Source organism: Chinchilla lanigera, unplaced genomic scaffold, assembly GCF_000276665.1.
Source record: "Chinchilla lanigera isolate Chin_1 unplaced genomic scaffold, ChiLan1.0 scaffold00009, whole genome shotgun sequence".
Classification (NCBI taxonomy): Eukaryota; Metazoa; Chordata; class Mammalia; order Rodentia; family Chinchillidae; genus Chinchilla; species Chinchilla lanigera.
In genome coordinates this window covers 7,733,852-7,747,798 of record NW_004955410.1, presented here as the reverse complement: position 1 = coordinate 7,747,798, position 13,947 = coordinate 7,733,852, and the positions used below count along the sequence as shown (strand labels likewise).

General features: G+C 42.9%; 1 protein-coding gene across 1 annotated transcript in view; it reads right to left on the bottom strand.

Moving 5' to 3' along the window:
* The window catches only part of Gsap (gamma-secretase activating protein), a gene marked incomplete at its 5' end in the record, with an annotated part of 70,016 nt that extends 62,765 nt beyond the window's left edge, over window positions 1-7,251 (bottom strand). Inside the window, 4 exon segments of the mRNA XM_013510519.1 lie at window positions 732-785; window positions 1,186-1,255; window positions 5,325-5,381; window positions 7,175-7,251. Of these exon segments, the coding sequence (XP_013365973.1) occupies window positions 732-785; window positions 1,186-1,255; window positions 5,325-5,381; window positions 7,175-7,251 (258 nt within the window).
* Between the last annotated feature and the right edge of the window lie 6,696 nt (window positions 7,252-13,947).

The following is a 13,947-nucleotide window of genomic DNA, read 5'->3' as shown; positions in this document are numbered from 1 at the left end:
CTGATAGCTCTGCAAGGCTTTTTCATAGAGAAGAAACGTGTTTGGTTTTTATATAAAAATGAAAACAGCAAAGGCATTTCGGTTTTCCTACACTCAGTCTATTCCACTTATGGACATAGTCCCCCCAGCCATGGTACCTGTTTGCCATGGAAGCCCAGGATAGAGCACCAAGCTCCTGGAGGTGGTCATCACCCCTCCTAAAAACACTGCATCCCCAGAACCATGTGATGTGCCCAGGACACAGCAGGCAACCAACACTGTTGTGTTGCCGATGGAAGGGTGACACAGAATGTTAAATAAAAAGTGTAAAATGAACGTCAGGAGTATCACATGGCTGTTAAACCATCCAGTAAGGTTTGGCAAATGAATAGGATGACTTTTTGTCTGCTGGACTATTCATAGCCCATTAGGTAGTAGTCAATACTCAACCAGACAATCTTAAAAATAGTATTCCAGACTTGTCCAACTTCTTATACCAGCTCCGAGCCATGGGATTCTAGAGTGTTCTCAGCATTTGTTTAGCTTTCATGTGCTAATTATCACCTGAAGACTTCTTCCATTTATTGTCTTATTAACTTCTGTTCCTTCTTATGTACTTAAAAGCAAAACATTTTTAAGTCTTTCTCATGCTTAAATGACCACTGCCTTTTTGTTCTAAAGATGCCTGAAATTTGATTTAATCTAATTGATTTTCATCTATCTATATACATGAAAAAGTATAATGTCATTACCTGGTTGAAGCTCATTCTTTCTTCCTTCTTTAGTAGACTGAACTAAACTCGTAGCTAGAGGGGGGAAAAAATCCATTAGTAACTGACCTATATGTGGCTTGTTAAAATTTAGTATTTCATAACTGAAACAAATGACAGTTCAGAGGATCTGTCAGTGGAACATTCAGGTAGAGCACAAAAGATTCACTTCTGCAATTGCATCCTACAGATTCTAAATTTCTTTTTCTTTTTTTGGTACTGGGAATCTAGCTCACAACCTTGCGCTTGCCAGGCAGGCACTGTGCTGCTGAGCTATATTCCCAGCCCCAGATTGTAAATTTCAAACTGAATTTCTCAAGAACATTTCTTTCCCAGAAAATCATTGTTATGGAATAATAAAATACAGCAAAATCCAACACTTTGAACCCCCTAAAAACCCTTAACAGAGAGATAGCAATAAAACAGTTCAGCTTACCAAGTAAAGTTCTCTCATTGTTGACAGAGCAACTGACAACTTGCAAGTCTTTCTCAAAGGTATACAGATGCTATTAAGACAAAATTTTTAATTTGGAGTTTTATATCAAATCACATTTGTATGTAAATAAATTCCCACTGAGCTCTGTACCAAGTATTATTGTGGCAAAAGCTTTTGTTGAAGAACCCTGCAAGAATTAGCTCATCCATGCTGAAACATTGGGAGTTTTATCTCTAAGAAAAATACGCCATATTTAGCACTGAAACTTAACCATGAGACAACCAAACATAGTGGCTAAAAGTATAGATCTTGGAGCCAAACTAGATCCATGTTCAAATCCTGACTCTGCTATTTGCTGCCTATGTGACTGTGGACCAGTTACTCAATCTCTCTGTCCCCCACCAGAACATCATGCCACTCTCCCGGGATTGTAAGGATTGTTCTCTTCTTTAGCTTCTAATCTGTGCCTCTATGCTGTTAGAGTCTTACAGATGTAAAAAGTGGTTCCTAAATATTGATATGGATTTGGTTTACCTCCCCCTTGTAAGTATTACAACAATCCAATGTTGTAATCCAATGTAGTTCCTTTCTGAACTTCATCTTTGTAAACCTATGCTGGTATTTCTGTAAAATCAAACATCAAAGTGGAATTTCTGGGTCAAATTGTACAAGTATTGAATTCTTCAATTAAGAGCATCAGAAAACCTTCCTGAAATGAGCTTATGCAAAAGAGAATTCCAGAGCAGCTCACGGAACTGAACAGTGTGGGGTACACGGCTTCAGCAAGGGCTTGATCCAGAGCCGGATATACCCATCTTTCAGTTTTCAGGGTTTAAGACATTCTCACAGCCTCCACACAGCGCAGCTCGCAGCTCTAGTCCCCAAATCACAGCAGTTCCAACCTTGCACTCCCATGTCACCAAACCCAGTGGGAAAGAGTCCCTGCCCTAAGTTCCCAACCAAGCTTGTTCTAAACTTGTCTTCCACCAGCTTATGTCACATTCACTCCTGCGGGGATCCCGGGGTGGGCCCCATAAAAGGAAGTAGAGGAGATGACAGAGAGTGAGGAAGAAAGGTATGGGGTTGTGCTTACTTGTGCATAAGTTATATGTCACTTCCCACTTGCTGGGAGAGAGGATGGATTATTCAGTTAAAACTTCAAAGAGTGAGACCAGCGTAGAAGAAACCCACTTCCTCCTACTCCTCCCACTAAGTAGAGCTAAAATCCCTGGGTATTACATAAAACAAGCCTAGGAAGACTTTGAAAAGCAGAAACAAACAAGGCAGGGGCAGAGCAGGGTGGTCAAAGGTCAGTACAGAGCACTTGCCTGGCACGCAAAGGGCCATGGGTTCAATCCCAGGCACTGAATGGGGAAAAAAGGCAGACATTCTAGGCCTGAGGCATCACACTCTAGCCAAGGAAACAGGAAAGAGGAAATTTAGCAAGAGAGAAACCTTTTAGACGACACTTACCTTATTCCAGCCACATACCACAGGGAAAAATACAATCCTGTTCTGACCTCTACCAACAGGGGCTGGAGATTTAGCTCAGCGGCAAAGCGCCTGCCTGGCAAGTGCAAGGTCATGAGTTTGGTTCCCAGTACCAGAGAAAAACCAAAAAAAAAAAAAAAAATGCACTTACCTCTACCAACAAAGGGGTACCTAGACCCCCACCTTGTGTAGCTATGACAAAACACCCTTCTCCCACCTGACCTAGTGTTACCAGAAAAGACCATGAAGGAAACCAGGACTTTTGTCCCCAGTTGGTAGAAGGACCCTCCTCCCACCCAAAAGCTCAGCAAAGCTCTGAGGGAATCCTGGGCTCCCACCCAACCTGGCTCTAAGGAGGTACCGTTTCATGACAAGGGTGGGTGCCAAGTGCTAAACGGAAACCAAAACTTTCACTACCACCCAGTGCCAACGAGGCCTCCACCTTCCACCCACCATCCCCACCTGCTGAGAGGCCTAGGGGGCAGCCTGGAGTCCCTGGAGCAAGGCTCTTCTCTCAACAGTCAAAGGAGGCCACCCGGGGGCCCTGGCCTTCACCCCGGCCTGACAGAAACAAGGCTGTGCTCCCCACTTCCCAGCCAGCAGAGTCCGAGCAGGAGAGCCGAACAGAAGACTTCAGTAAGATCCAGCATGCACACATAGTGCACAAAGTGTCGTGAAATGATAGAAAACCACGTGTCTCACCAAAACTAAGAAAGAACCACAGGTGCGGACACTCAGATGACAGACACTGGGCTGCTCTGGTGAAGTGTCTTAAGTAGCCATAATAAAAATACATCCGTAAGTAATTACAAATGGCTTGGAACAAAATAAAAAAGAAATCTCAGCAAGGAAATAGAGTAAATGAAAAAGAGGAAACTTTACAACTGTAAAATACAATAATCATATTCAAAAAAAATCCTGACTGGATAGATGCAACAAGATGGTAGGTAAAAGAATCAGCACATTTGAAAATAAAATAATGAAAATTTTCTAACAAGAAAATAAACTGGGGGAAGGAGAAAGGAACAAAATGTCAGAGGTGAAACTATGACAAAAGATCTAACATTCACACAATCAGAATCCATGAAAAAGATATGAGGATATAATAATTGATGACTGAAAATATTTCAGTTTTGGCAAGGAGACATTTTGGCTTCTGCCCTGCTGTTAGTGCTGTTGTGACTGTGATGTGTTAGTTACTGCAAGAGCAGGTTTGTTATAAGAGCAAGTCGTCATTGTCGTCCCCCACTCCATGTTCTCACTCTCTCCCTTCCAACTCCTGAGCAGACCTTCATCAGATGTGGGCCTCTTGCCCTTGGACTTCCCAGCATCCAGAACTGTAAGAACTAAATCTTTGTTTTTTATAATTAACTAAGTCTCAGGTACTCTGTTGTAGTGAGTTAATCTGTTACAGTAGTAAGAGTCAATTATTTTAAAAAGCTGTTTAAATTTCTCATTAATTTATCCTTTAACCAATTTATTTTGGGGAATAATCTTCATATTTTGAAATCCAGCTTTGTCACTGGAAAATAAAAGTAGCTGCTATGGAGAGAACCTACATTGTCAACCCATTGAAAACACTTCCTGGATTCCCACCACTCACGAGGCAGTCAGCTAGAGCAGTAGGGATGGAACACACCAGTACACAGAACACTCCTTCCTGCTGAGCACGTACAGTCTCAGGAGAGCCGGACACACACACAGGAGATGGCAGTGCCCAATACAACCAGGTTGACAGAGGCTAGGCCCTCCTCTCGCCAACCTTCCCAGAATGCAGACCTCTTGGAAATTAAGCTGAAGATTGCAGTAAAGCCAGAGATTTTGTCTTCTCTTTCCCAAGACTGTACTGTGACAGGATTTGTCCTGGTCACCACTGTGTGTCCAGCTCCTCACAGGAATCACTGTTGGGTCAGTGAATAAGAGAGTGAGAAAATGAGTGAATGAATGAGTGTGAGACAAAGGGATAGAAGAAAGGAAAAGAGAATTCACCAAACAACATAATGGAACCCCAAAGAGTGAGGTGACCTATGAGAAAAGTGGAGTTGATAAAGAATATTTAAGTTCAAGGATGTCTAATATTAAATTCTAAATTGTTTTTATGTGGGCACAAAATGACTCCCACCATTTTTCTCCAGAATGAGACAGACTTTGTCCACATCAACCTATGCGTTATGTGAGTAGTTTGGGGGAAAAACTTAAGAGGGCTAAGTTCCGTAACTGAGTTTTTTTCATCCCAAAAATCCATGAATTTTTGAGAAGGAATGAAAAGCAAAAAAAAAGTAAGGCTGAGCAGAGGTAGAACTCAGAGCTGGAAGTTATTATGAATGACATGGAGCATACACATTTTAGGGCGGTCATTCGACTCTACTTTTTTACAGACTATTAGAAATTTGTTTTGAGCCATTTTTACTTAAATCTCAAAGGACTGAGACTTTCGCTGGTGTTTTGGTTCTAATGTGTTTGCATTTTTTTTAAGATAATGGAGCTGAGAAATAGTAAAGACACAGCAGAAGAGAAGGGAGGCAAAGAAATAAGTTTCTAGGAAACAAAACTGGGATTTATTTCTAGCAAACAGGAATAAAAAAAGAAAACTTCACAAGCAGTAAACAATGAATAATCTATAGCTTATGATGATTTTTTTTTTTTACCTCATTTTGTCTGGTTTGACAATCATATAATCCAAAGACCACATTTCTCTTTTCATCCTACAAAAAAGAAAAGAAGAAAAATACCCAAATGTCACTGTTAAAGAAGTTAGTTTGTCGCTAGTTTTAAAACAAACCTGCAGTAGTAACTGAACCAGTCTTAGCAACAAGCTCTTGAAAGGAAGCTCACTGTGCATGTCCGAAACAGACGGGACCTCACTCAGCTGTCATCGGGGCTCAAGGAGCAAAGGGGGTCGGTATCAGGGAGCTCAGTAAGTGGGGACCCTGCCCAGTGGGAATGGGCGTGGTCAATGAATCAGTCTTTTTGTGACTCTAATTCTATCTCTATGTAAATGTGTATGGTGGATAATGGGATGGGTCCATGAAATTCTTAAAGGTCAAACCCGCTAAAGTATATAATTCTTTACATGCACTATTGTTATGGTTGATACATTGTGTCAACTTGGGGAGTCTAGAGGTTTGGCTAAGTGACTCAGCATGAAGCCAGGGTGCTTACTTTGTATACATCCTGAGTCTGTGGAAGAGGAGGGCATGGAGATTATGTGAGAGCTACACGCCCCTTAGGTGGGGGTAGCCTGTTTACAATGTAAAGGAGGGAAAGAAGCTGCTTGCCTCGATTCCTCCTTTTTGCTCTGGCTGCTTTGCCGTTCGGCTGCCGTTTCCCCCTTTGCTCTTGTTGCTTTGTTATCTTCTGCCTCGGAGCCAGCCAAGTATGGACTGAAACCTCCATAAACTGTAAGCTAAATAAACCTTTCCTTCCTTTATTTTGGGCATTGGGTATTTTGTCTCAGCAACCAGAGAAAAGTAACTAAGACAACTATCCTTAGCTAAACTTTAATAACTTCTCTTAACCAAAAGGGGAAAAAATCACTGTGACTAACTGTGCAGATCAGAGTGGCCATTGGAAATAGCCTTTCATCTATCCCTACTATAATACACTTATCAGTAAAGCTCATTTTTTCTGAGTCTTTAACCCTGAATATGCTGTTAAATAATGCCGCAAAAATCCTAGGACATCCAGTTCTTTTTTTGATAATTCTATTTTTTATGTTAAAGAAAACAAAAATTTTAAAAAACATTAAAAATGGTACAGAATTTCAAAACAAGATGATAAGAAATCAACAAAGGTTGTTATATTGCATATTGTTATCTTCAAAGTAGTTATTCAGATTACCAGATAGAAGCATTCAAAATTGGTCAAGAAATTTTTTTAAGAAAAAAATTAAGCATTAACCGTTCCTTTGAATAAAGAAACTGCTCAAAAGGAAAGAACAACTGGGACAAGAGAAAGGAGAAAAGAAAGAAAGAAGGAAGGGGAAAAAATATATATACATATGTACACAAGATAGCTGAAATAATTGTACTACTAATTTCTGTTGGTTTATTGAAAGGAACATCCAGTTCTGAATAGACAGTCATATTTAACATGTTCTCAGAAACAAAATTAATTAGTTTTAAATATCTTGACATTTTCCCTCTGGAAAATGAAGTTGCTCATTTATTTAAAAATTTTGAACTTCAGATATGCAGTTTTATCTCATTTTAAAAAGAAGGCCCTGGGTTCACTCCACAGTAGTGAGGAGAGAGACAGACAGACAGACAGACACAGAGACGGAGACAGAAGAGAAACATTTCATAAGACTGAATTTCAGTCATTATTCAATATCACACACACACACACACACATACACACAACACAATGTCATGATTAAATTCATAATGTTAAAGACTAACGGTTCAGGATAGAATTCTGTAAAATGATAGCACAAGTAATTTAAATAGTAAATCTTATATTCTGTATTTTACACAATAAGAAGGGAACATAAACATACCTTGTAAGTATAAATAATATTTCCATTTCTTTCCACATTTAGTACACGTAAGCTCTCATAATTTGTTTCTAAAACATCTAAAATAAGAAAACAGCAAGTGAACACTGGGAAGACGTTTTAAAATACACTGAACAAATACAGCATCAGGGAGGGACGCCAAGCACAGCACACCCCGACGGTTCCATTGCATAGGGCCTAACCACAGACAACCTAACCCATGGTCACTGGCCATCAGAACAGCAGTGACCCTCGGGGCGGACAACAGGGCCCAGGGGTTCTCGGGACCTGTGGAGGTGCAGGTGAGGTGTGCGGGTCAGGTCCACCAACCGGCTGGCTTCCCCGAGCTCCCTGAGCTGTGCTTTTGCACGAGGAGTTTTTCTGCACGAATGTCACACCACCACAGGTGCCCAGCATCTACTCATTTTTGCTTTTTGTGACCACAGGTTGCCGCATTAGGGACGTGCACTGTCAGAACTTCCTGCTGGATTAATCCTGTCAGGCGGGCAGCTGTGCAGCCAGGTGTCCAAGTGGTCAACGAAGGCAGGAAAAAACACAGCCTCACTGCTCACCCTGCTGCTCTCTGGAAGCAAGAGGAGGAACACACAGTGCACCAGCTTCCGAGCTCCTGCTGCCCGGTGCAAAGGTGCAGGGTGAAGGATCAGGAGACACGGGGACCCCTCTCTCCGGTGCACATCCTCCTCCCCAAAGGCCGCGGTAGTGGGGACCAGGAGCAGAGGAGGAGTAGGAGGGTTGTTCCTAGTCTGACCAGGAAAGGCGCCTCGGCCCTGCCCTGGAGGAGGTGGCTGCCGCGGGTCCCTGCTAAGAGGCTCCCAGCGAAGGTGCTGGGCAAAGAGCACAGCTCCCTAGTAGGCGCAGGGCCGGCCAGGGGGCCTGGGTGCCAGACACTGGACTGCAGCGCCACTGTGCTCAGGGAGGGCACCCCACCACCACCATACCCCCACCCCACCCCACCCCACCCCCACGCCTGCCCCCCCTACATCCCCGCACATCGTCCAAGTAGGCATATATTCAGGTCCAATAGATTGCACAAATTTGCAACCAGAAGCCAATCAACTCCTTTATCTATTTTTACCAAGTGCACTTGTTACCTAGTATTTTTCCCACTAAGTCCTCTTTGTCTGCTATTAACATAACTCTATCAGCTTTCTTGTGAGTGTTGTTGCTTGCATGACATAATTTTCTCTGTCCTTTTGTTAGTCTTCCTGTCCCCTTAAGCTATGCATCTGACACAGTGTCTACTTGTGCTTCTTCCCTAGTCTGATAGTCTCAGTCTTTTAATTGGCTACATAGCGCACTTATATTTACTGCAGTTTTTGTTATATCACAACAGAAACACCCATATGTGTGCAGCAAGACACATGTCTACAGGACTATGATTCATAGTAGCCCAAAAGACCATCAAATAAAGAATGAATAAATTGCAGCACATCCCGACAATGGAATACACTATAACAATGAGAATGAGTTAACCTATAACAACACACACAAATGCTGAGTGACAGAAGCCCAGATCCTATCCCCCAACCACTAAAATGTGACAAATCAGATGATTCAATCTGTATGCCAGTTTTAATCCTGCAACCCACATTCCTAGATGAATGGCTACCAGAAAAGGGCATGAGGCATTTCTGGGTGCTGGAAAGGAATACTTCCTTTCCTGGAAGAGTGTTACTGACACGGGAGTGTCGCTCTGTGAAAATTAACTGATCCATGCACCTGTGACTCACACCCTTATCTTAAGAAAGCAATATTTTGAGGAAGAACATAAAGAGTCTCTACATCAAATATTTAACTAACAAATTAACAATCATCTTTCATCTAAAATGTTTAGGCTAGTCCCAATTCTGCAGTTAAAAGATTCAAATATTGGTGGGTATAGGGTTGATGATTTTCATCAACCCTATACCCACCAACATGGGAAGAAAAGTGTCTTTTCACAATTTCCTCAAAAGTGATCCAAAGTTAAATAATTGCTTAACAAGTCATTTTTTCCATATGTGAATAGCGTTTTTAGATGTTAAATATTATTCTGTTGATTATGACATAAGTGTAATATTCAGATAAAACACACCCAAAATATCCTGTGATTCAGAGCAAAATTCAGTTTGGATTCCTAATGAAAAGCAAGTATATTAGTGAGCTGGACGCCTGTCCTGGAGCTGGGGGTGGGAATGGTGTAGAGGGAGCTTGGGGCACAACCTGAGGTTGCTCTTCCTGCCCCTCCTGAGCAGCAGCTGTCCAGATGTTCTGGGGGTGGGGTAAAGGGGCAGGGGGATGGGTTGGATCCATGAGTGTATCCATTTTTCAATACACCCTGAGCTTTCAGACAGACTTCACACCGATTTTAAGATATAAGGATAATCATCTGGTCTCTTAGCAGAATAGGATTGAAGGATCTCACTGCTGAAGAGCACTTCACAAGCTCCAGAGCTCTCGTTTCCATCTCATCCACACTGTGGTAAGGGGCTGTGGCCCCCTGTGCAGTGAAACCGTGGGGCTCAGTGAGGGGAAGACACTTGGTCAACACCGCACAGTGAGACAGTGGTGCAGCCTCAGCCCAACCTAGGAGAAAGTAAGCAGGGCAATAAGCTAAGCGCTCTGCAGCAAGCTCACAATGGGGAAACAGGTAATTACTCCAAAATCCTAGTTTTTAAGCATCTCAAGAGCATTTCAGTGACTTCCTTCTCATCCTGCAATTGACTTAAAACTTATGGAATGCAATGAGTCAATATAGAAAAGTGTTTCTTTCAAGATTATAAGGAAGCTGGAACAGACTTTCACAAAAGCACACTTAAAAGGTTTCAGCTAAGATAAGAAATTCTTTTATAGGAAGGCTTGCTAAAAAATCCAATTGTTTTGCAAAAAAACCCTTTATTTTCAAATCACTAAAAAGTTCTCCAGAAATGCAGGTGACAACAAATTCATGTTTACATACATATTTATTCCATTAAACACTGGCTTTCAACGCTGGCCGTGGTAGAAAGATCAAAGGAGATTTTTTGAAAACACTGACATTCAAGCCCTTCCCAAGATATTGTTATTTTAGTGAGCTGGTGTGAGGCCCACTCTTTCATGTTTTAAGTTCCTCAGGCGATTCAAATATGCAGCCGGGTTAAGAACCAACAAACTGGAAATTTATGTTACATGTTAAGCAACCTTCAGTAGCCAACACGACTAGGACCAGTGCATGATATAAACATGGTAAGCAGAGTTTAAAGAAATAAAAATAATGCCTTCGGGGCTGGGGATTTAGCTCAGCAGCACAGCGCCTGCCTGACAAGCGCGAGGTTGTGAGTTCGATTCCCAGTACTGGAAAAAAAAAGAAAAAAAATAATAATGCCTTCATGGGTACATTAACCCTGCAGTTAAGTGCATGGTTCACATTTCAAGGACATTTAAAATAGACAAATATGGCAATGCTGGAAATCCAGAGACCAGTATCTCACCACACACCATCCACTCATCAGCCCTTCCTCTCCGGAGAAGTTATTCGGGGTAACACACCCTTTTCAAAGGAGTGCTCAGTAGCCTCTTTGCTTATTCATTCTGACTCTTCACCTAATAGTCATCTCTGGGAAGTCCGGAGGGGGAAGTTTAGCAATTGCAAATAAGTAAATATGATTCAATTCTACATTGTATGTACTCAGTGCTCATGAAGAAAAAAATGCAGCATTCTGATGGGCAAGATACTTGCACAGGTAAACCTACTACAGAAAGGAAAGTATTTAGGTGGGCAAGGTATCCAGAGGCCATGGCTCATGCACAGCAGAAGCCAGTTTTCTAAATAGACTCATCCATGTCCATCTTTTCCTTGGCAAACAAAAGTGACCTCACTTTGCGCGAAGATCTTGGGCAAATGTATAAATTTTATTCCAACTGCTATGAAACACAAAGCAAATAAAGAATTTATCCTTTCAGTGATAGCACTTGGGGGAGATGCAGCCTTGTGTAAAAATGTGAATTAGTTCCCAATACACAAATCAAGAAGGTGATGAAATATGATGATACTTATGACATTCCTATTGTGTAAATAATCCACAGAAGGAAGGCCTCAGACCCAACATGACCAGGCATTATAATTCCTAGATCTATGAAATAAATGTCATGATGTGACATACTGCATGTTTTGAATAAAGTGAGAATAGGCAAGAATGGGGTGACTAATTAAGGAGCAATAAAAGATGAGGATTCGAAAAGGAAACTAGGGAAGTAGCGGAAAGAAAAACAGGGCAGATAGTGGCAAAAGAATGACCACGGTAGGCCCTGTCCCCCGGGCATCTGGGGCTGTGCACAAGGCTTGTGCTCTCCTCCGGCACCTGGCAAAGCACATCGAATCCCTGGCAAAGATGAACGATTACAAGATCTGAAAGATGAATGTATCTGGTGTTTCACAAATCCAAGACTGATTAAAGCAAGCAAAACATACAAGGAGGAAACCCACATTATTCCCAGAATTGTACAGAGAGTCCCCAATTTACATTTCAATTTATGATTTCTTTTATTACTTTACAAGACAAACTCAGTAGCAAGCACGCTGCGAATTTTCACCCTCCTGGGCCAGCATTATGCCGTGGGATCCTCGCTTGGTGCTGGGAAGCAACAACAAGCCACAGCTCGGGTCAGCTGTGCGATCATAGGAGTAAACAGCTCACATCCTGCAGAGTTCCATGTCGTGAAGCTATGATGTCCAGCACGTTAGGCACAACACGGGTATGTTCTTTCTTATGTTAATGGGGGCTGAATGCAGGGTCTTCACCCTGAACTGCATCCTCAACCCTTTCTTTAAATTTAGAGACAAGTTCTCACTATGATCCTCCTGTCTCAGCCTCTGGACTGCTGGGATTACTTAAATGCATTTTCAAATTAAGATATTTTTCCAGTTATGATGGGTTTAGTGGGCACCAAGTGACCCACACAGGAGGTTAGGCAAAGCGCTGACTGATGGCAAACCCAGAAACCTTCTGATGTCACCTATGAGAAGCATGAGTCACATTTCCACAGCTGACAGCACAGCTCCCTAGCTGTTTCCCCAGGAATCCGTCATATTTCATGAGAATTATCGAACACCACTAAGAAAGCTTCTATTATATTTGTGGATATAAATACTATTAAAGCTGCAGGCCTAGGAAGCAAGTATGCAGAGAGGACACAATGCCATTGTATACTCATCATTTATATTTGACAGGCTGGGAACTTGGGAAGGAAAATCATTTGCACAAATGTGTTCCAGCCCAGGTGGGCTGGAAATAAGATGGAATCGCAGATTTGCTGCCAGTGCAGTACATTCCAGTAGAGGAGGGGCTGACCCGTGGTTCTGCTTGTTTTGCACTACTGCCCACCTGTGATTATCGAGTAACCATTCTCTTCGCGTGCCCAGTCTAAAAGTCTCACCCAGGTGTTCTGAGAGAACAAACTACGCTGATGTCTGAAAACTAGTATTCCTATTAAATGCAGCCATCTGAGGACCCAGGATATGTTTTTTCAATGGAACTTCAATATACAAGTTTATAATTCTTCACAAATGAAAGCTATGGAGAGGTCAAAATCCAACCTTGCCTCACACGGCTTTGCCATCACAACACACATTACTGAAATACAAGGCTGACATTTCACACTTCCTCTAATGCCTCCCTCACAGATATCTTCCGCCACTCAGCAAAAGAAGGCCCGGGCTCAGGGAAAGGACTACTTTGCCTTCCTACTTTATGGTGGAAATCAGGCCTAGGGCTGCCTGTTGTATTTCAGAAAGCTAAAGCTTCAAGGGCTTGGTAGATAATCAAGAGATGTTTTACATCCACTCCCTTCCCCGCCAAAGACAAAATCTTTACTAACAGCGACACCAACAGCAAACTCAAACAGGAAGCTACACAGACAAACACGATTTCTTTTTTGGGACCAGCACTCAACCTGCCAAGGCCATGTAACATGCAAATAATTCTGCTACAGCGTAAGATGGAAAGTAGCAAGGGAAAACTTCCAGCAGCCTATGGGAAAAGGGTACTTGCATGCTTGCCCCCCAGTGTAGTCAGTCTATTGTATTTAAGGAAAACCAAATTTTTTTTAGAAGGGGCAAGCGCACTGGAGGGGACAACTCCTAGGGCCAAGGGGGTCGGGGCCGAAGCACCACTGCTTTGAAACTGACGTTGCTTAAAGAGAAAAAACCAGGGAAACCGCAAATCCCCTCACCAAAGCACAGCAGTGGTGGGATAGCTCTCAAGTCACTCTTCGCTGCCTCCAGCAAACCCAGGAGTCTGTGGCAGGTGGAACCCGAAACCTCCAGGCCGGGGGCTCCGCCCTCGGCACCTGCCCTCGGACCCCGAGTCGCCCCAACTGCGCCAGCACACGCAGAGCGCGCCTCACAACGCTGCAGCAAACCTCTTCAATGGAAAAAAAAAAAAAAAAAAAAAAAAAGTGAGAAATCACAGTTCCCTTTCTTTAAAGCGGATCAGTGCTGGGAAGGCCCCCACATCACAATCAAAGACAAGCTATTCGCGGGGGATGTAGCTCAGCCGCACAGCGCCTGCCTGGCAAGCGCAAGGTCCTGGGTTTGATTCCCGGTACCCTCCCCCCCAAAATAATTAAATTTTTTTTTTTAAAAGACAAACTATGCAACGGTTCAGTGTTTATATGGTGCTTTTCCAGGTTGCCAGGAGTCGGCCTTCCGTTCTCAAACGCGCAGCCTCCCCGAGCCCCGGGCCGGGCCGAACCCCACCGTCCCAGCCCCCGCCCGGTCTCGCCCGGGTCGCGCCCCC